We start from the raw sequence: 21151 nt of genomic DNA on the forward strand, positions 1-21151 counted from the left end.
TTGATAAACCGTCTGTCTAAGCATTAAGTGTTCATAAACCGTGACGGTTACTTTTTAAACATTTTTTATATATAATATTTATAAGTTTTTTTTGTTTTTTATGTATAATTTAAATTTTGAATATATTTAAGATATATAATATGTAAACTTTATTATTTATAAACAAACTGTATAATTTTATATATTACATTCTATAAATTATATAATAAATTTATTTATTTGTAAACGTTTAAAACGTCTAAAAATCACCTAGTATTATCGCCTGTCTAGCGCTTAACGCTTTCTTGAACACTGACAGTAAGTAACAAATCGAATATTAAGAAAGGGCAACGGTTACAAAATATATGCTATATTAATACATCTATGTCCCATCTTTGTTTCATAAATAATAATAAAAATAAGCGGACAAATGGAAATAGACATAGATATAGACATTTTGTCCGTAATACCAATTTGGATCCATATAACTTGGTTTTGTAAACTGCTTACTTCTACTCCAGTTTAGTTGTTAGAAAAACAAAGTCCTATAAATATACTCCGATAATGTTGATTTTTTTTTTCAGTTATAACCAAGTAAAGACCTAATCCAGAAAAGTTCGTTTACGTGTATATAGTCCATCTTTAACTGGGTAGTATAAAGAAGAAAACATGTAACGACCGAATAGATCTTGATATTTTAAATAATTAGAGACATCATTTATAGTAATTTTATAATTTTAATAAAGTGACTATAAAATCTGAATAGTGGCATATATACGAGTAATCAAACACATATATCATCATCATTATCATCAAAAGGAATAAAAGAAAATAACTACACCATCATCAAGAGAAAAAAATAACCAAAAGAGCCGACCAAGATTCATAAATTTCATGTACAAGAAATCCCAATTTTGTAGTGTTTGGGACTACTGTACACAAAAGTATTCAAAGCTACCCTTTTTTTCTTCTACATGTCATTCACCGAAGGCATCGTGATGTTTCCTCTTTGTAATATATTAATTTTCTAACACGGAAAACACAATTTTGTAAAAGAAGCAAAAGTAGTGAGTCGTGACCAGCAAGCACATGACAAAGAAAATCCTTTATCCTTCTCAAAGAAAAAAAAATTGCTTTATAAAGAAATACGTATATGTGTGAGTTACGGTTTTAGACATTTAAGGTAAATTGTGGAAAGAAAACACGAAGACAACAAAAACAAGTGATTGTAAATATTTTCTTGCTGCAATTCACTCAATACATGTATACCTCTTCTCTTTTTCTTTTCTTTTTTACTAATCGTTAGTTCATTCATTAGACTAGTGTGAGGTGAATATAATACGTCAATTAGGACCAGTATTTACTCGATTTCTTCACAATAAAATACTACAGTACCAATAAAAACAGGACCGTAAATGGAAGTTTTCTTTAGCAAAAAAAAAAAAAAAAAAATCATCGGGGTCCAGAGAAAGCGAAATACGGCTTTGTATGTACACATAAAGCTTCGTCAAAACGGGAGGGTGCAGAACATCGAGGAATCCGAACGATGACTAGTGTTTCTTCTTTTTCTACTTTTTCCAATTTTTTTCTGTTTAATCTTCTTCTTCTTCCATAATCTAATTAAATAAATTTGCATACAAGTACACACTACAGTGGAAATGAGTATTTGTTAAAATAATTATCTGCAAAATTAAACTGCTAAAATGCATGATAACAACGACGATTATTTATGTTTTAAAAAACGACCGCCGTTGAAATAAAACGTTGAACCGTCGTCTCCACACGTGTGGGATTCAAAACGGAGAGGTATGTCTTGCGTGATTTTACATGGACCCCACCTCGATTTTATAGCGCCACATTTCCGTATGTCTCTTATATTTTTTTATTTTTTTTGGTTGTGTGTATATAACTATATATACATTCATCAGTAAAAAAAAAATAGTGGAAACTGTAGAAAAAGCAAAGGAAAGAAGAAGACAACAAACAAGAGAGCCACAAAACCTTCTCTCTCTCTCCCTCTCCTTCAATGTTTTTTCTTTTTCTCTCTCTAGAAGTTTCCCTTTCCCAGTGCCTATCCTCTGCTTTTACTAGTCTCCTCTTCATTTTTCCTTTATTGGGTTGAAACAAACGACGAACAAGAGAGGAGTTTCTAACTTATGAAGGATGGAGATTTTCAAAACCTGCGTAAATCATTTCTAGAACTGTTCTTCTCATCGGTGGTTTTGTATAGTTTTTTTTTTGAAGATCTAAGGTGTGTATTGTTAGATTTCACCATCTTTTTAATTTCCTAATCATCCCTTAACTGCCTTTCTGCATTTTTTTTTCCATGGATTTTGAGCATTCTTAGTGGTTGTATTGCTTGTTAATCTTTGGCTTTGATTTCTCCAACTCGCATGCTATCAGCTTTTTTCTTCCGTGGAATTATTTTCATTTATTTTTCTTTCTCTGTCGTTTTCTGCTTTGGTCTCTCTCATTGAATCGAGGAACAAAAAAAAAATTGAAAGAAGAGATTGAGATTTCAAATTTTTCTGAAGGAAAATAAATTCTTCAGCACAGCGTAATTCGCGTTGTGTCATTGTTTTTGGTTTGTGTTTCCGATATAAAGTTGTTTTCGATGAAGTGAAGTAAACGATGATTCTTTTTTTTTTCTCTTTTTTTGTTGATTCACGATTTTGTGCCGTTAGATTCTGCCTCGGAGATGCAAACGAGGTTGTTTATGATCTAGAAAATGCGATGCTTTATTCGAGAATCTTTTTCAAGTTACATTCACTTTTAGTGTTTTTTCTGCATTTTCTCACCTACCCAAAACCTGAGTTTTCTTTTACTTACTCACCATAAATCTTTTTGTTTCCTGTTTGCTTCTAAATTCTTAATTCTCCTTCAAATGGTGTCTTTGTCTCAGATCTGGTGATTTGAAGTATAGAAGTAGCTGAAACCCATCCGTATCCATAATCTGTGTAAGTGTAATATTTATTGCCCTTTTTAGCTATAGTGAATGTGAATGTTTAACAATCAAAATTTGCGATTTTTTTTTGTGTGTGTGTAGGGTCTTCTCAAGCTTACAAGATGCAGAGACCACCTCCTGAAGATTTCTCCTTGAAGGAGACAAGACCTCATCTCGGTGGAGGCAAAGTCTCTGGGGATAAGCTTACAAGCACTTATGACCTTGTGGAGCAAATGCAGTATCTCTATGTTCGTGTGGTGAAGGCAAAGGAGTTGCCTGGGAAGGACATGACTGGTAGTTGTGACCCTTATGTTGAGGTTAAGCTTGGAAACTACAAAGGAACCACACGGCATTTCGAGAAGAAGTCGAATCCCGAGTGGAACCAAGTCTTCGCCTTTTCCAAAGATAGGATTCAAGCTTCTTTCCTTGAAGTTACTGTCAAGGACAAGGATTTTGTGAAAGATGATTTGATTGGTCGTGTTGTGTTTGATTTGAACGAGGTACCTAAGAGAGTTCCTCCTGACAGTCCCTTGGCGCCTCAATGGTATAGGCTCGAGGATAGGAAAGATAATAAAGTCAAAGGGGAGCTTATGTTGGCTGTTTGGTTTGGTACTCAAGCTGATGAAGCTTTCCCTGAAGCTTGGCACTCAGATGCTGCAACAGTTAGTGGAACTGATGCTCTTGCCAACATCCGGTCCAAGGTTTATTTATCGCCTAAGCTTTGGTACCTCAGGGTTAATGTCATTGAAGCTCAAGATTTGATACCAAGCGATAAGGGGAGATATCCCGAGGTTTATGTTAAAGCTATTGTGGGAAACCAGGCGTTGAGGACTAGAGTCTCGCAAAGCAGGACTATTAACCCTATGTGGAATGAGGATTTGATGTTTGTAGCAGCTGAGCCATTTGAGGAACCTTTGATTCTCAGCGTGGAAGACAGAGTTGCTCCTAACAAAGATGAAGTTTTAGGGAGATGTGCAATCCCGTTGCAGTATCTGGACAGAAGGTTTGACCACAGACCGGTGAACAGCAGGTGGTATAACCTCGAGAAGCATATCATGGTCGATGGAGAGAAGAAGGAGACCAAATTCGCTAGCAGGATTCACATGAGGATTTGTTTGGAAGGTGGGTATCACGTTCTTGATGAGTCTACACATTACAGCAGTGATCTTAGACCAACAGCGAAGCAACTATGGAAGCCTAACATCGGTGTGCTAGAATTGGGGATCTTGAATGCTACTGGTCTGATGCCTATGAAAGCTAAAGAAGGTCGAGGAACCACAGATGCATATTGTGTGGCAAAGTACGGACAGAAATGGATTCGAACAAGGACAATCATTGACAGCTTTACCCCAAGATGGAACGAGCAATATACTTGGGAGGTTTTTGATCCGTGTACGGTTCTTACTGTTGGAGTTTTTGATAACTGCCATCTCCATGGAGGGGGTGAGAAGAACGGAGGAGCAAAAGATTCAAGAATCGGGAAGGTAAGGATCCGGCTTTCTACTCTCGAGACTGATCGAGTCTACACACACTCATACCCTCTTTTGGTTCTTCATCCCAATGGAGTCAAGAAGATGGGAGAAATTCATTTGGCTGTGAGATTCACGTGCTCTTCATTGCTCAACATGATGTATTTGTACTCAGTGCCTCTCTTACCGAAGATGCATTACATTCATCCTCTAACTGTTAGCCAGCTAGATAACTTGAGGCATCAAGCGACTCAGATTGTCTCGATGAGGCTAACCCGAGCAGAGCCACCTCTAAGAAAAGAAGTAGTTGAGTATATGCTTGATGTGGGTTCTCACATGTGGAGTATGCGGAGAAGCAAAGCAAACTTTTTCAGGATCATGGGAGTTTTGAGCGGGTTAATCGCAGTAGGAAAATGGTTTGAACAGATCTGCAACTGGAAGAATCCGATCACAACAGTCTTGATCCATCTCTTGTTCATCATCCTTGTGCTCTATCCCGAACTGATCTTGCCCACCATCTTCCTCTACCTCTTCCTCATCGGTGTCTGGTACTACCGTTGGAGACCGAGGCATCCGCCTCACATGGACACACGTCTCTCTCACGCTGACTCAGCCCACCCGGACGAGCTAGATGAAGAGTTCGACACTTTTCCTACTTCCCGACCATCTGACATTGTCAGGATGAGGTATGACAGGTTGAGGAGTATTGCTGGGAGGATTCAGACAGTTGTTGGTGATCTTGCAACTCAAGGAGAAAGGCTTCAGTCTCTGCTGAGCTGGCGTGATCCGCGTGCAACCGCAATCTTCGTCTTGTTCTGCTTGATTGCTGCTATTGTTCTCTATGTGACACCTTTCCAGGTCGTGGCTCTTCTAATTGGAATCTATGTTCTGAGACATCCGAGGTTCAGATACAGGCTACCATCAGTTCCTCTCAATTTCTTCAGGAGGCTTCCTGCAAGAACTGATTGCATGCTCTGACCTGAAAAGAAAACTGGCTTTCGATCTCTCAGATATTCCTTGCCATCTTCAAAGAAAATTCCTCCAGGCTGTTAGTTTGTCTTGTTAAAGTCATGACTATTTTCTTGGTGTTATTATTATGATGATGTATTCGTTTGGTTTTAACATTATTAAGACCTTTTGGAAAAACTTTCGTTTTTGAAGTAGTAAAGAAGTTTCTGTGTGGTTTTGATGTTCTCTGTTTTGGTTAGTTTGTCATAGTCTCTTTGTTTGATTGAGTTAGGAGCTTGGTTGCGATGGTGAGATGTGAGGTTAGATAATGGTATGGTCATTTCTTCAACAAACTCATTACAAGTTTGAAGACACAGTGTCAAGTAGAACCAAGTTTTTGTAAGACATACAAAAGAGAATTGGTTTAAGAGTAACTGCAAAGAACATACATTAGATAATAAACAGTAATATGGAAATATGCAGGTTATATGATGACAAAATTTATGTAACAGCTTTGATTAATTAGCACAAATTTATCCAAAATATTCATTTTAAACGGTTGAATAATTTTAGCTTGGACAAAGTTTCGACATACCACGATTTGCTTTTGACTACTAACCAGCCAAATTGTTTTTGAGATGCTTATTCTGCACCCACCATTGAGAAGAGGGAAATAATTAAGCTTACGAACACAAAAGTTAATGGGCCCGGAACTGGTTTGATGGGCCACGTGGAAAATGGGATACGTTACGGCTGAGAGAGAATCTTTTGGTAGCTTTTTTAGGTTTCAATATACTTTCATCGCGTAGGTTTCACGCCAATATCCATTTGACTTTTTCTTTACGCCTTTCTTCGTTATTTAAAGATTTTTATTTAATTATTGACCGGTCAATTCATTAAAGGACCAAAAGAAGTAGGACGAAAGGACATTTATTCGCCGCGAAATCTGGACCGTACAATACTCCGATTACCCTTTCCCGGCTTTAACAAAGGGGCAAATCTGTAACTTCCTTAATTTTTCCCCAATCCCTCTGCCTTGTCTTCTTCTTCCAGTTATATATAGAGAGAGAGAGATTGGAAGAGAGCTCATAGAGGAAAAAAAAAAACAAGGAGAGATAGATAGATAGAAAGGGAGAGACTTACAGCGAAAAAGAGATGGCTAGTGGAATCGCTCGTGGTCGTTTAGCGGAGGAGAGGAAATCGTGGAGGAAGAATCATCCTCATGTCCGTACTCTCTTCTATATTCCTCCATTTTGATTCTGATTTTTGGATTTTGGTTTTCGTTGGTCTTTTGATTACAACTGATGGGATTTATTCGTTTGTTGATGGTGAAATTAGGGTTTTGTAGCGAAGCCAGAGACTGGGCCTGATGGGACTGTGAATCTAATGGTGTGGCATTGCACTATTCCTGGTAAAGCCGGGGTAAGTATAAACTAATACAAATACGAAATTTTTGGGTTGATGCGTTTTCTTATACCTCTGCTTGTGTGTATCAGCTTCCGATTAGTACTAGAAACCAAAATGAAGAAGTAAAGTTAGGGTTCGTGGATTTTGTTTGTCTCTCTTATACGATTTGTGTTATTTTGCTTACACATGAATCTATGGAAAGATTATCTTTTTTTTTTTTGAAAGAGTAGCTGTAAATCTCTTTGTTTATCTTTACTTGTGATGTTCTGAATTGGTGCATAAAATTCTGGTCTTGGAAATGTAATTGAATTTGAACTCTGCTCTGTGACCATGCTTAGCTTTTCAACCTGGTTCATCGCTAATGAGAGTGTTAGTACAAGAGTAATTGCTAATACATCCATTGCTAATGAGAGTGTTAGTACAAGAGTATTGCTAATATCATTCGCTAATGAGAGTGTTAGTAGTTAGTACAAGAGTAATTGCTAATATCATTCTTTAGCTATTATTCATTGCTAATTAAACATGAAACTTCAGACTGATTTGCGAAGGTGGATGATTCTTCCCGTTATTCGTTGTGAATGTTAGTAGAAAGAGTATAGCTGTCATCTCTGAATTGGTGTGTAAAAATTTGGTCTAGAAAATGACATGGAATCTGAGCTCAGCTCCGTATCCTACTTGGATTTAATTGGCTTTTCAATATCTGCAACATGACTGATAAAAGTGATCGCTAGTATCTTGCTTGAACTATTTTTTTTCATAGCTAAATTTACATGACACTGCAGACTGATTGGGAAGGTGGATTCTTTCCATTAACGATGCACTTCAGCGAGGACTATCCAAGCAAGCCTCCCAAATGCAAATTCCCTCAAGGCTTTTTCCACCCTAATGTCTATCCATCAGGAACAGTCTGTCTCTCAATCCTTAACGAGGATTACGTAAGTACTCTTCTGATTTCTTTCTTTGCATTTCTCCCTGACCAAAATCGATATTCGTAATCCTCAAGCTCGCTGTTGATATGGTTATGTTTATAGGGGTGGAGACCAGCCATCACAGTGAAGCAGATTCTTGTCGGTATTCAGGATTTACTTGACACGCCTAACCCTGCTGACCCTGCACAGACTGATGGTTATCATCTCTTCATTCAGGTATATACGCAGCAACAATAGCTCAAAACACGAATTATGGCATAGTTTCTGAAACATTTGAACCAGGAATTGTGACTTCATCTTGATGAGATACAATTTGATTGAAAATGTGCAGGATGCAGCTGAGTACAAGAAAAGGGTTAAGCTGCAGTCCAAGCAGTATCCTCCCATTGTCTAAAACCCCTTTAAAAAGGAACACCAAAACTGATGACAAACTCTGAATCTTTTGTGGTCTTGTGTCGTTGTTGATTGTGGTTTTAAATGTCATGGGTGGTTTAAAACTCCTCATTTTGGCACCTTTATGACAGTACTAGAATCTCTTTATTTTCGAAGAAAATCCTCTTTTTCTTTCTCTATTAACTGTTAATATTCTTAGTACTGATTCGGTTGGTGTTTGCTTCTATATAAAACATAAACTATGTTCTCTGGTCCATTATGTGCTCTTTTCTATATTATAACCAAGATAAATCTGGTATCTGAAATCTTTTCACTAATGAATCTTCTTTTGTTAATAAAGAAAAGATGCGTCCAACTTGAAACTATGTACTTTACACTTGGAAGTTCGATCTCTTTATTTTTGCCCAGCAAATGCATCTCTCTCCTCTTTACTGAGCAAAGACATATAACGTAATTACGTGCTTTTGTGTATTCTTAGTTGTTTGCTGAAGTCGAAATTAATTAGCAAAACTCAGGATTCGGGATCGAAGATCAAGTCTACGGAAATAGGTAAGGTAAAAGGATATCACCAAAATTTTAGTAACAAAACCAAAATTCAGGACTTATATACATATTCCAATTATTCAACGTAACAAGAACGAAATTCTTCTACAAGGAAAAAATGTCTAAAGTGAAGACTCAACAAACATAATGTGTGAACTATCAAAAGTATAATCCTTCCTATGATATTATCATCAGCAGATGATTCCTGATCTGTTCTATCATCAGGAAAATGATTTTTCGAAAGTAAATCCCTATAAAATCATCAAAAGATGATTGACCCTTCTAGCAAAATCATCAGAAAAATGATACCAAATCTAAGAAACCAGCCAACTCGTAGAAAATATCATCAGCAGATGACCCATAAATCTCACTTTGATATCATCAGGAAGATGATGTACTCACTCTGCAGACACCTTTTAACTTGTTTGCTCCCTAACTGTGGATCATCGCATTGACATTAAAGTCTTTACCCTTTTCTCCCTCTCTTCCCTTTTTGCACGAGGAGTGCTCTTCAATTTCTGGATCTCCTCCATCACAATCTTCTCCACTATGTCAATAGAATTGAGTAGCTTCTTCTCGGGTGTGATGAACCCTGCTTCATCTTCCTCAGATACCTCGTTACTGATGTCAAGCAACATCTTATGGACTTTAGCAGTTGACGGTGGGCAACTACGCTTGTATCCAACAGCTGGACCAGGAGTCACCATTAAGCATTTGTCTTCACCTGCTGGAGATTCAAGAACACCAACTTGTTGGTGAGTTGGGATCTCAATCTCTTGGCCATCGCCGCCTACTCCCATACCAGCTCTTCTTCTCCTCTCAATAGCCTAAAATTGGAATAGTGTAAACAGAATCAATCGCCAGGCTAAGCAAGCCTTTGGCAACAAACTTTATGATTCAGCTAACACAGAAAGGCTAAGCAAGCCTTGACTCCTAATTCAGCTGAAGAGAAGGACTACGAATACCAATGAGCACACTAAGACTCGGCAAAACCATTGTCCAAACATTTAATTAAGCTGCAAAAACCCATGCCAGACCCCAAAAAAAAAACTGATTATATGCAGAAGAATGAGAAGGTAAAACACACAAAAAGGGTTTGGTCAATTTACCCGAATGATATGAGTTATATCGCGTAGAGGCGTTCTTGGGTACCAAGAAGGCAAGACACTGGGTGAGGCACGACCTCTTCCACGCCTAGCAGACACCATAGGCAAATTCTCTCTTCCCTGTGGAAATCTCCCATTGCCATTACCAGGCCTCCATGAACTGAAATTGCCTCTCACAAGCCCGCTTGTCCCAACCAAAGATCCTCGGCCAATGGAGCCATGTTCTGGATTCACCTGAGAATCCGACGGCAATCTCTGAACTGGACTGAGCCGTGAGGTTGGCTCGTCGAGTAACACACCGTGACTGCGTCTGTTGACAAATATCGCCGAGTAATCCACTGGCCTCTCGGTTCGGTCTCTTGCTTCTGGCATTGTTTCTGAAACAAGAACACATAATCGATTTGAGAAATCCCTTAAAGACTCAAACATATTCGAAATCCATCTGAGAAACCCTAGGAAATTATAGTCGGAGTCAGAATCTCTCAATTAACACGAAATTAGCGGCAGAGAAACGAATTGCAGAAACCTCAAGAAACGGAGAACACAAATCTTCTTTACCCAAAGCCATAATTGAAAAACCCCACCAATTTTCGAATCAAATCATTTCACAAGAACAATATAAAACCCCCCAGTCATGTGTCTACTCAAATCAACTAGAGAAATTATAGAAAAGAACCATAGATTCTTTACCTCTGAATCTTCCTTCAATAAACAATTGATGAACTGAACTCGAAGAGCGGCCTCGTCAAATGTGTAGAGACAATGAGAGAGAAAGAGAGCTTTCTGGGGGAGAGTGACGATCTGGCATTCTTTGAAGGTCGTCTCCTGAGCGGGATTATATTGGGGAAACAAATCAAACGTTGGCACGTGCGAGAGCGAGTCAGTCTCTCACATCACATGTGTGCATAACCATTTCAAATTTCCAATGTGAGGCGGGATAAGCAAACACCTACCGTTCCTAGTCTGTGAGATTACAACTCTGCCCTTCGAAAACCTAGTGTAATTGTTGTCTGCATACGAGCCTATCTGAATTTCCGTGCGCCTTGCCAAACTAACCAGATCATCACCGTTCACGGTCACAGATCTGACCGCTCTTTGCCTAATAAGTTAAATTAATAACACAAAAGTAATTAGGGAATAATCTTCTGCGGACGAATTGTTTCCATAAAATATAGCCTACACCTACATCTAATCTAATAAAGGTTGATTTTCAAACCGCATAATTAATAAATATGGAAACAAATATTAAACCTGATCTTTAGAGTGGTTGTTAATTACATCATTAAATTACAGTTTCAAACTACATATAAAAACTATCTATATCTTTAACGGACCACAGTTTTAAAATTTATTCTTTAACGTTGCATATTGGATCTGATTTGTTTTTATTCGGGGCAAAAGACGTTGATCTTAACAACTTTGGCTCTATGTCATAAACAAGCAACTTTTACTGTGAACATGAAAGTTAATAAGACATTGATTTATTTTTTATTATATCATTACATAACATATATATATATATATATATATAAGTTGATATTTTTATGTATCCCAAGGATAACAAAGATCATATTTCCCGGTTTGTGCATTGAGAGCACAAGGTCCGCTCCTTCTGATGGACCAACGGCAGTATTGGCACTGATAATTCTTAACATTATCTCTGTTATCTCTATAAATATCAAAATGATGCGTTTCACCACCAAATTGAAACGTACAAGCCCACCGGGTTTGTCCCCAGAAGCTTTTCCTGAAATCAGCTACCCAAGCCCAATCGCCCGCTGCAGCCTCTCTGTGAAAAGGCAAATAATTTGACGAACAACTATAATATAGCCTCAAACCACTGTCGATATTGTTTGTGATGGATACATATATTCTTGGTAGAAAATTCCATTTGTATATATCCCTTCCCATTACTACTCCAGCTTTTCCAGATATTGCTACTCTCACGAGCAAAGATAGTATGATCAGAGTTATCAGTTTCTTATTGGAATCCATCATGTTACTACGTTTCTTTCTTTATTCATTTTTTGTAAGGACTATTAGTTCATATTTATAGCGGAAACAATTTCTGTTGTAATTACTATAGGTGTTTTTTTTTTGTTCTTAACTTGTAACGCTAGCTAGCTTGGTGATTTTTTGTTGTTGTTGTTTCTATTGCTAAATAAAAATCGCTAGTCTTAAGTAAAAGCTTGCCACATCATTTGCTGTTTCGTTTAATTAAAGCTTAAAAGTGTAGTTTTTTTTTTTGGGTATTAAAGCTCATGTTATAGACACCTTTTGTTTTAACGTTTGCAATAGTCTGTTCAGTATATACAAAGAGTACGTAAATAATAAGGTTAATAAAGACAAGGTTCGAATTTTACGTAATTTGACATTTTTTAGATTATAGAAGAAGATAAAGGCTAAAACCAAGAAACAATAAACTACTTTCTTACGCCGCAAGAAATCGCTGACAAATTGATAACATAAGGAGAGATCACCTGATGATTAGGAACCCTACGCCCTACGACATGGCAAAAAAAAACTCCTACAGAAGCAAAACATGTCGTGTGCATGAATTTTACACTCAACGGATATGCCAAAATTCTTACTTTCTTAGTTATTTCGAACTTGCTCAGTCTAATTTGATTCGGCCGAGATTTTCACACACTGATCTCATCCTAGGACGAACCTCTGGATCCGTTTCCGTGCAGTTCAAGGCGACATAAATGGCTGCAATGACTTGCTTATCTCCATAACCTTTGTCTCGAATCTCCGGGTCTAAAATCTCAGCCAACGGCTTCTCTTCCTTAACCCAATTCCTCATAATACGCACGAGTTCCTCGCCATTGTTTACAGAGGAAGCATTTGGTAACCGACCAGTCAACAACTCCATTAGGACAACCCCGAACGAATAAACATCGCACTTCTGAGATAATTTGCAACCAGAAGCAGCTCGAGCCTCGGGTGCAAGGTAAGCAATTGAGGGAGCTGTGATTCGTGTCACCACTGCACCGGAGGTTGAAAAGGTTTGGTCTAGGCTTTGCCTTTTGGAGGATACCGAACCGGTAAGTTTTGAGTAACCTGAGACTAGACGTGTTAAGCCGAAGCCTGAGATGCGAGGCTGTAGTTCATCATCGAGCAGGATTTTGGTTGATTTTAGGTTGCCATGGACATACTTTCTCGGGCTGTACTCGTGTATATACATCAACCCGCGAGCAGTTCCTTGTGCAATACGTAACCTTTCAGGCCAAGAGAGTGAAGGCAGAGTACTCGAAGGTCCTCCTCCTAGAAACAAAATCAAAAAAGCCAACAATGAAAATAAGAATTGGCGCAATTTCAACTTTATGTTCAAATCCGGAAAACAAGAAGAAAGATCCAAGTTTGTCTCAAACTACAACAGTCACCAGACATGTGAATTTTTAAAAAAATTGAATGAGAAAGGAACAAAAAGAAGACGCCAAATACTTATAAATCAATCAAACAAGACAAGTAACTCTATCTTTATGGATCCACCCATCAACTTGTTCATAAGCACTAACTCCCCAAATAAACCCAATCTTGTCTCTTTTTTCAACATCAAATTCACACACATTATAAACGTAAGCAAAATGACAAACAGATTAAAAAAAATTCAAAATCAAAATTGAAATTAGCATATCATAATTAGTGATTAACTAATGAAGATTTACCATTACCATGTAAAGCAGAGTACAAGCTTCCATTGCGTATGTAATCGGTGATCAAGAGCCTCTCGTCCTCAGCATAGTAATAAGCTCTTAGCCGTACGATGTTCGGGTGGTGAACCCTACCGATCGCCTCCACCTCATTCTCGAAATCCCTCCGCCGCCACGTGGCGTCTCCGTCGCTGAGCCTTCTTACGGCGAAGACGGTGGGTGTTGAAAACGTCGCCCCCACAGTACCCGACCCCATCCCGGCTACTACTCTGTACACAATCCCACTTCTGCTCTTTCCAACAACGTAAGCCGATGCTCTCAGCAAATCCTCGAGCTCGAGCTCGAATCCTTCGTCTATCGCCACGAATTTACTTTCCTCCTGCTCATCAAACTCCATCGGCGCCGCCGTGTTCTTCTCTGTCGTGGATTTCTCCGATTTGCATCCGATGGAGCTCCGTTTTCTTCGAATCAGCCATACGGAGAGAGACACCGCTCCGATTACGACGGAGACTCCGGAAATTAGGGAAACCGTCACGGATCCGGTGATCGGCTTATCCTTTGATTCGTCCTTGTCGATGAAGCTAGGGTTTGGTTTTCTCTGGAGGATTTGCGAGCCTTCCGGTTTGGGAGAGACGAGCTTAGGGTCTTTGCATGGCTTCTGTAGAGGAAAACCACAGAGATCAGAGTTTCCAGCGAACGCGGTTGGTCCCTGGTTTAATAGAGAGCCTGTCTGAGGGATTTTTCCGGTGAGATTATTGTGGCCTATGTCTAAGCTGACGAAAACCGGGAATCGGCCATACGACGGTGGAATTTCGCCGGAAAATCGGTTGTAAGAGAGGTTTAGTGTGCCGACGAGGCTTCCGAGATCAGTGAGTGACTCGGGGAGTGACCCGTTCAGGAGATTGGAGGAGAAATCGAGATGAGTGAGATTCTTCAGGGCTCTAATTTGGGCCGGGATTGGGCCCGAGATTGAGTTGTGAGAGAGATCGATGTAACGGAGGTTAACGGCGTTGAAGAGACGAGTCGGAACGGGTTTCGAGAAATTGTTACGAGCGAGCTCGAGCCTTACGAGCGAGTCGAGTAGCCCGAGTTCAGAGGGAATGTAACCCGATATTCTTCTTCCGGAGAGAACGAGAGAGGTGACTCGGCCGCGAGTGCAGACGATTCCAGGCCAGTGACACGGAGTTGGGTCGGACTCGGACCAGGAAGTCATCACACGGGTCGGGTCGTTCTCGACGGCGGATTTGAGAGCAAGAAGAGACAAACCATCGTGATTTAGCGAAGAGGATAAGCTGATGAAGAGGAAGAAGGAAGAAATTAGAAGTGAAAGAAGTCTAAGAAAGTGCATTTTCTCGGTAGAGAATCAGGATTATGAAAAACTTGTGAAATATCGTTTTTTTTAATCTAGAGATTATTTCTTGTAAGTGATGGTGCAACGAGGAGTTGCAGAGAGGGAGAGAGGGAGACGAGAGAAGAAGACGACGAAGGAGAAGAATTTAGGATGATGGGTTCCAATGTAGCAACGTGGTGTAATGTAGACATGGGAAAGATTTTGAATTTTTGTGGGAGCTTAAAGTGTTGGAAGATGAGCTTCGGACATAAATTTGAAAATAATACTATTATATTACTGTTAGTATTTATTTTGGTTATGGATTTGTTAAATCCAATGTTTTCTTATTAGTCATTGACTGAGCAGGTGCGTTGTTCTTATACAAATGTCTGTGATTTTTAAAATTCTACGTTTCTTTTATAGTTGATTTTTTAGGTTTTTTTCTTGTTTTATAATATTTGATTTCCTACATCTAATTAATGCAGGTTTCTTCTTTAAATTGAATGAATAATATTAATGCATGTTGCTTTACTCCATTAATGCACAGTTAAAAACGAAAAGTAATAATAAAAATAATGAAATCAGTTGTAAAAGTAACTTAATTAACAAAAATAAACAGTAAATAATTGAGCATTTATAGTTTTCTTAATCTGTAAATATTCAAAAAATCAACTATAATGAAACAGAGGGAGTATATTTTTTGGCAAAAAGATGATGATGTCGATGATCACTGGATTTGGTTTTTTTATTGAAAACGGACATGAGTAGGCTTTTCATTACTCGGAAGTCGATACTCGCGCGACAGTGCAAGATTTTGAAATTAGATTTGTATTAGTACTGCTAATTTAATGTGATTAAGGCTATAACTAGCAGCTAGTAGTAACACTATTTGTCTTCATCAGCCAAAGATAAGGTTAAAATTGATATGGTCATATTATTATCTTAGGCTATCAATATTGAGAAAGAAAACTAATTGGTGCGGTGGGTTTACTGTTTTATCAACTAGATAAGTTCAAAATAATTAACTAAAATTAAGTACATTTACTAGTTTGTATTACAGCTAATACCATTCAAATGATGAAAACTACATTGACCTATATGGCTATATCATTCATAATCGATAAACAAGCTAGGCTAGTTTTTTTTACTCGTCACCGACGTCACGAACTCCATTATTATTAAAGCAAATTTAGCTGATTCGGTGATTGTCTCAGAAAGTATATCCTACCAACCATTCTGACTTACATGGAAAATAGATAGTCTTGTACTCGTATTCCCTCTGCAAAAGAGTCGACACGTATATTTGAACTGCAATGAATTAAAGATATTTTTAAATCGATACTAAAACTATTAAAAGATACTTCCGACTTGAAAGACGACCAATTCACCGAGTTTTCAATCATTTATAGCAAATTCAAACAATCCGTCTAAATTCTCAGATTCTGATTAGCTAGTAAACACTTCGAGTAAACCATATTAATTTAGAGTTCACTATAATCAGAGTAAATCTTTATTTGTTGGCAACTGTTTTATATTATTATTAGCTGAAATCTACTTAGCAAAAGTGAGAATATTTAGGCTAAAAGATACGAGTCCTTACCATATTCTTTTACTTTATTTTCCACTTTTTCACTTTAAAATGTATACCAGTCAGAGTCTAATTGATATAATATGGTCCTTCATTAGAAACAAAATTGCTCAAAATAACTCGTCCAACTCCGCATGTAAAGCCGAAAGATTTCTGCATAATCCTTGCATCAACCTTATTTTCAAAAAAATAACTTCAAAAATTAACTACAAACAACGAAATTAGTGATTACTATCCTACAGTTATTACATTCAAAGGACTAAACATACATATGGCATAAATGATAATCAGTAAATATGTTGCTTTTAATTTCATTACTAAACGCTGCCTTATGTGCGCTTTTGAATACTGAGCCGCATAAGTAATCCTATTACTCAGGTTTGGGAGGTGAATGGGCTTTATGCATTCATGTTTATTGTGTTTGATGATGCGTTTAACATTACTGTTAGAATTTTAAGAATTTAATACTGTTAGATTGTTTTCCTCTTTTAACATTTAACATTTAACAATATTGTTAGATTGTTTTCCTCTTCTTATCTGCTTTTACATTAAATATCTATTATATTAAAACAGAATCACTTTTAGTAATTGCATCCAAATACTTCTAAAGTTTTTTTTTAAAAAATAATTATTTGAAAACAGTTTTAAAATTCAGTTTTAAAATTATCCTATTTTGTTGTGATATTAACTTTAAAAATATATTTTCTTTTATATATAAAACTAATTTCGAAAATGAGATATCAATTTAGATAATTAAAGATTTTCTTAATATATGTTATATTTAATTTAAAATTTAAAATATTTTAAAAATTCCATTTAAATTTAAGTCTAAAAAATTAGATATTAGGTTAAATTACTTTAGACTTTTTTAAATATAGTTTAGATTTAATTTAGCATTTGAAATTCAATTAATATTTTCATAATAACATATGTGATTAATGAATATGTTATTGTATTTCTTTAATCGTAATCAATCAGTCAAAAATTTTACAAATTGAAAATTGATAAATATTTATATTATATGGTAATTTGATGGGATGGATTAGGTTTTTTTTTATAAATGTGGTTTTATGCGGGCTAAGTTATCATAATATGCAAGATTAAACGAAAAATTATTTCAAAATTAATAAATATTTATATTATATAGTAATATGAACGGACGAGTTAAAATTATGTTTTTATAATCACATTTTTCTCAGATTAATAGAATGAACGAGTTAGAATTATATTTTTTTTAGTAACTATCATTTTTCAATTAATAGATTGAACGGGTTATAATTATTTTTTTATAATCGTGGTCATAATAATATTAAAAAAAATTAAATAAAAATTATCTATAAACAAAAAAAATAAAAATTTGTCACTTATTAAAAAATTTATATCTATAAATAAAATATAAATTACACTACAAATTTGATCAAATGCACGGGGTAAAACCTAGTGTTTATTTAAAAGGAATTAAATTCGGTGACAAAAAAAACACAAATAATGTCATAATGAAAACTAGACCAAATAATGTCATGGAAAGGTTTTTAATTTTTTTTTAATCTGAGTTATCTAATTTTTTTCCATATATAAATTTTCATGGAAAGTTTTTACTTTTTTTGCATTGGAAAATTTTATACCAAATCTCAACAATGTCATTGCAATAGAACTATTCCATATGTGTGTATATACATATATAGGCATGCTTCGTTTTTATTTTTCAAATATTTTCAGTCTTCACAGCCCGCCACCAAAAAACTTGATTATCACAATTGATATTATTTAAAAAATGGCTGTGTCAAAACTTCAACTTGCAGCTCTTCTCATCACGTGTTGTCTCCTATATACTGCCGAATCTACACGTAAATACTTTATTTATAATTCGTCTCTCTATTTTTATTTTATCATCAATTACAGTCTTCGCATGAATTGTTTTTCAATCCCCCTTCTTAACATATTTCGCAGGTAAAAAATATTGTAAACTAATGATCATAATTGTTTATTTATTTTGAATTGTAATAGCATTCAAGACACAAGAGTTCAAGACACATGAGTGTAACTTCAGAGATGCGTGCAATACGGACGCCGATTGTAAAAGTCGATGTGGATCGTCTGAATTCCCACCAGGGACTATTGGTAAATGTGTGATCAATCATGTTGCTGGTGGACATTTTTGTTGTTGTACTGTTGCTTAATTATCCCAGTAATCATTTGAGCAAAACAATCACTATAAATTAATAAAAACTGTTGTTATTTCTCCGTGTTAGTAGCATCCAAAAATTCTCTAAAACCATTCAAAGAAAATTTAACCAAAAATAGAGAGGATTAAAAAAAAAAAACTAAAACCACTTATCAAAAAGCATTAGAAATTATATAGTTACTTTAACAAATCACTAAAAATATATTCTCGAACTTTAGCAATTTAATTCACGTTTGGCCACAGAGATATAAAACTTTGTATTATCACGATTTGACAATGTGTGGCACACAAGCTATGATTTGAAACGAGCATATATTTGAAATTTTATTCGAATTAAAAAGTGAAAAAGTACATAAAAGGTAACATTCTACAAGACATGCCTATAGATTGTGGTTGTGTCAGAAAAATAAAAAAAAAATCATCACCACCTGACAAAAGTAACCAACACAAAGATGCTTACGAAGATCCCACTATCTGTCCTCAACAACAACTGTAACGGAGGGTATTTTTCGTAATTCTTGTCCATAAAGAAGGGACTGTCCACGCTCCTTTGGATATTGCTAAAGTTTGGATTTTGGAGCTTTACCCTCGTGTATCAAAAGAGCATCGTAATGACCAAAACCATGGTATAGGACTTGGATCGGATCTTCATTACCGTATTCTTGACCGTACTCCGCGATACTTATCAATCCTCCAGCCTTCTCGTCCTTCATGTACACCGTGATTGGCATCCTATGATCATCAAACAGCAAACACATCTCTATTTTTTTCATACTTTCCTAACAAAAAGCATCAATCTTTTGAAGATTAATTAATGATATGCTCAGCTCGTTTTTTGTTAGATTTCAATCTAGGATGCTTATAAGAAACTGATATAAATCAAATCACGGAGAGGAAGTTACTGGAGGACGTGTGAAGCCATAAATAGTTCAGGTTCACCTCCCCACACGTGTGGCTCCCTAATTTGTGTGACGTATGTGTCAAAATCTCCTTCCACAAACCTGATGAGGGACATCAGGTTTAGCCATATAGTGTTTGTAATTTCTGGGGTTGCAGAAAATAAGATGGTATGATCTCAAGACTCTTCTAAGATCCGTAAAAAGAGATTAGCAAATGTGTTATGAAAGTTTAAGACCGGTCCCCATGAACCAATGGGCTTAAGAAAATGGTACGATAATGAAAAACTAACCATTCTGTTTCCTGTCTTCTATTGACAAATTCATCAGCAACCTGGCATATTCAAGATGACTAATGAAATGGGATATCTTGATAGATGTAATATAAAGGCTTTAGGCTTTGATGAATCAGAGGGAAAATACTAACAAAATCATATGAATCCTAATTCAACCATTTTTTTGGGTTGTAGAGTAGTACAAATAAGAACTTTTAACCAGATACTTACTCTAGTACGTAATTCATCAGCGAGTTCTCTCTGTCTGTTCTCGCTTGGAGCCAATTTTCCGGAGCGTAAGCAAAACCCATGAGCCACTGAACGAAACAAACATCTACCATCCCCAGGTACACCTACAGATCATTACCATTTTCAGGTTCAACAGATGTCTAACATAAAAATAAGACAAGTGATCTAATTTGGGTGAACAAGACTTACCAATGATGGTGTAATCTGTGTATACTCTTTTCCCATTGTAGAATTTACCATCAGAAGACTTGTTGTTATATACTTTGTTGTTGTTGTGGTTGCTTTTAGCATTATTATCCCTTGAAGCTTCTGCATATGCTGATTGGGAAGATGAAGAATAACAAACAAGCAAGCTAACAATCACACCTGTATAAGCAAATCTTGAATACCAATACAGATTTCTCATATTGGATTTGGGGCTGAAGAAAGAAACTTCAAGCTTTCTTTTAGGACCAACTGTTGATCGATTAATCAATAGCGAGCCACAACGTCCTTTATCTGACCAACTAGAAAGTCTATTAGAGACCGATACACCAGAACCAGTAAAATCTCTTTTCGAAATCCCCGAGAACAGACTGTAAATGCGGAAATTGTATGATCCTTGAGCCACTAATTGCCTCTTGAGATAGATAGCATTCCTAGAACATGTTGTGATTGGAATGTAACAACTCATCATATCCTTTTCATAAATCTAATACGAATTCCCCCAAATGTTCAAGAGAGATTTCAGATACCTACACAAAGAAACAAAGCAATTTCCAAAACCTTTCATATAAGCTGATCAAATGATTCCAAAAACAAGAACAAAAAAGATCATTACTTGATAATAAAATCTACTTCAAAAATCGCAAAAACAGCGAGCTATATAATTAAAACTTCAGCCCAAGAACTGAAAATGAGCAGGTAATTGCTCTAAAATCCATAGAAATATTTTCAGTAGAATCAATAAGCAATTCATATATCAGAAATGTTACCCCAGAAAACAGAACGAACACAAAATCCGTAAACTTATTGAAAGCGAATAAACGCAGGAAAAAGAATTCAATTGCGTATACGTGACTAGAGAAGCATCGCGAGAGAACACGAGAAAAGAGTGAATATAGTATTACAAGGTCGCGAAGCAAAGAATACCTCAAGGGTATTTATTGTACTCAACTCAGATTTTCCGACAAAGCAAGAAACCGATGTTAGGTCAGAGTACGAGGTGTGTGATTTGGAACAAAACAAAGCTGAAATGGTTCTTTTATCGCAAGG

General features: G+C 36.5%; 6 protein-coding genes across 10 annotated transcripts in view; 2 read left to right on the forward strand and 4 right to left on the reverse strand.

The window, feature by feature from the left end:
- Positions 1–1958: 1958 nt before the first annotated feature.
- Positions 1959–5538, forward strand: LOC18019875 (FT-interacting protein 1). Of its 2 annotated transcripts, none has more exons than XM_006402768.2 (3): positions 1959–2163; positions 2882–2936; positions 3026–5538. In XM_006402768.2, the coding sequence occupies exon 3, from the start codon at positions 3046–3048 to the stop codon at positions 5368–5370; it is 2325 nt and encodes a 774-aa protein (XP_006402831.1). In that variant the 5' UTR covers positions 1959–2163; positions 2882–2936; positions 3026–3045; the 3' UTR covers positions 5371–5538. The 2 variants fall into 2 exon arrangements, with proteins under 2 accessions (XP_006402831.1, XP_006402832.1); XM_006402769.2 differs by having other exon boundaries at positions 1960–2230.
- An 868-nt stretch (positions 5539–6406) lies between these two features.
- Positions 6407–8325, forward strand: LOC18019876 (SUMO-conjugating enzyme SCE1). The gene is made up of 5 exons (XM_006402770.2): positions 6407–6564; positions 6679–6762; positions 7530–7682; positions 7779–7892; positions 8008–8325. The coding sequence occupies exons 1-5, from the start codon at positions 6496–6498 to the stop codon at positions 8068–8070; spliced, it is 483 nt and encodes a 160-aa protein (XP_006402833.1). The 5' UTR covers positions 6407–6495; the 3' UTR covers positions 8071–8325.
- A 442-nt stretch (positions 8326–8767) lies between these two features.
- On the reverse strand, positions 8768–10526 carry LOC18019877 (protein GIGAS CELL1). The gene is made up of 3 exons (XM_006402771.2): positions 10409–10526; positions 9722–10095; positions 8768–9439 (listed from the first exon to the last, which is right to left on the reverse strand). Exons 2-3 carry the CDS (start codon positions 10088–10090, stop codon positions 9056–9058), a joined length of 753 nt encoding a protein of 250 aa, XP_006402834.1. The 5' UTR covers positions 10091–10095; positions 10409–10526; the 3' UTR covers positions 8768–9055.
- Positions 10527–11260: 734 nt separating this feature from the next.
- LOC18019878 (S-protein homolog 2) lies at positions 11261–11713 on the reverse strand. Its single transcript, XM_006402772.2, has one exon. The coding sequence runs from the start codon at positions 11711–11713 to the stop codon at positions 11261–11263; it is 453 nt and encodes a 150-aa protein (XP_006402835.2).
- Positions 11714–12077: 364 nt separating this feature from the next.
- On the reverse strand, positions 12078–14937 carry LOC18019879 (receptor protein kinase-like protein ZAR1). Of its 2 annotated transcripts, none has more exons than XM_006402773.2 (2): positions 13396–14937; positions 12078–12985 (listed from the first exon to the last, which is right to left on the reverse strand). In XM_006402773.2, exons 1-2 carry the CDS (start codon positions 14720–14722, stop codon positions 12333–12335), a joined length of 1980 nt encoding a protein of 659 aa, XP_006402836.1. In that variant the 5' UTR covers positions 14723–14937; the 3' UTR covers positions 12078–12332. The 2 variants fall into 2 exon arrangements, with proteins under 2 accessions (XP_006402836.1, XP_024013031.1); XM_024157263.1 differs by having other exon boundaries at positions 13390–14937.
- Positions 14938–18772: 3835 nt separating this feature from the next.
- LOC18019880 (OTU domain-containing protein At3g57810) overlaps positions 18773–21151 on the reverse strand; it is a 2517-nt gene continuing 138 nt past the window's right edge. Inside the window, exons 2-7 of one of the 3 annotated variants that reach the window (XM_024156965.1) lie at positions 20927–20931; positions 20087–20631; positions 19880–20001; positions 19667–19707; positions 19380–19478; positions 18773–19209 (exon numbers count right to left, since the gene is read on the reverse strand). In XM_024156965.1, coding sequence (XP_024012733.1) covers positions 19038–19209; positions 19380–19478; positions 19667–19707; positions 19880–20001; positions 20087–20573 — 921 coding nt within the window. In that variant the 5' untranslated portion in view covers positions 20574–20631; positions 20927–20931 and the 3' untranslated portion in view covers positions 18773–19037. Of the gene's footprint in view, positions 19210–19379; positions 19479–19666; positions 19708–19879; positions 20002–20086; positions 20632–20926; positions 20932–21028 lie in introns of all 3 variants that reach the window. The other 2 variants (XM_006402775.2, XM_024156966.1) reach the window with 2 other exon arrangements.

The sequence above is a fragment of the Eutrema salsugineum genome, unplaced genomic scaffold (assembly GCF_000478725.1).
Source record: "Eutrema salsugineum unplaced genomic scaffold, Eutsalg1_0 scaffold_19, whole genome shotgun sequence".
Classification (NCBI taxonomy): domain Eukaryota; kingdom Viridiplantae; phylum Streptophyta; class Magnoliopsida; order Brassicales; family Brassicaceae; genus Eutrema; species Eutrema salsugineum.

Coding starts and splice junctions, on each gene's coding strand:
- LOC18019878 (XM_006402772.2), bottom strand. CDS start 11,713: ATGGATTCCAATAAGAAACTGATAACTCTGATCATACTATCTTTGCTC.
- LOC18019875 (XM_006402768.2), top strand. CDS start 3,046: ATGCAGAGACCACCTCCTGAAGATTTCTCCTTGAAGGAGACAAGACCT.
- LOC18019879 (XM_024157263.1), bottom strand. CDS start 14,722: ATGCACTTTCTTAGACTTCTTTCACTTCTAATTTCTTCCTTCTTCCTC. Junction 12,986..13,389: donor CTCTGCTTTACATGGTAATG/GTAAATCTTCAT, acceptor TTTTGTTTCTAG/GAGGAGGACCTTCGAGTACT.
- LOC18019876 (XM_006402770.2), top strand. CDS start 6,496: ATGGCTAGTGGAATCGCTCGTGGTCGTTTAGCGGAGGAGAGGAAATCG. Junction 6,763..7,529: donor CTATTCCTGGTAAAGCCGGG/GTAAGTATAAAC, acceptor ATGACACTGCAG/ACTGATTGGGAAGGTGGATT. Junction 7,893..8,007: donor GTTATCATCTCTTCATTCAG/GTATATACGCAG, acceptor GAAAATGTGCAG/GATGCAGCTGAGTACAAGAA.
- LOC18019877 (XM_006402771.2), bottom strand. CDS start 10,090: ATGCCAGAAGCAAGAGACCGAACCGAGAGGCCAGTGGATTACTCGGCG. Junction 9,440..9,721: donor ATATAACTCATATCATTCGG/GTAAATTGACCA, acceptor TTCCAATTTTAG/GCTATTGAGAGGAGAAGAAG.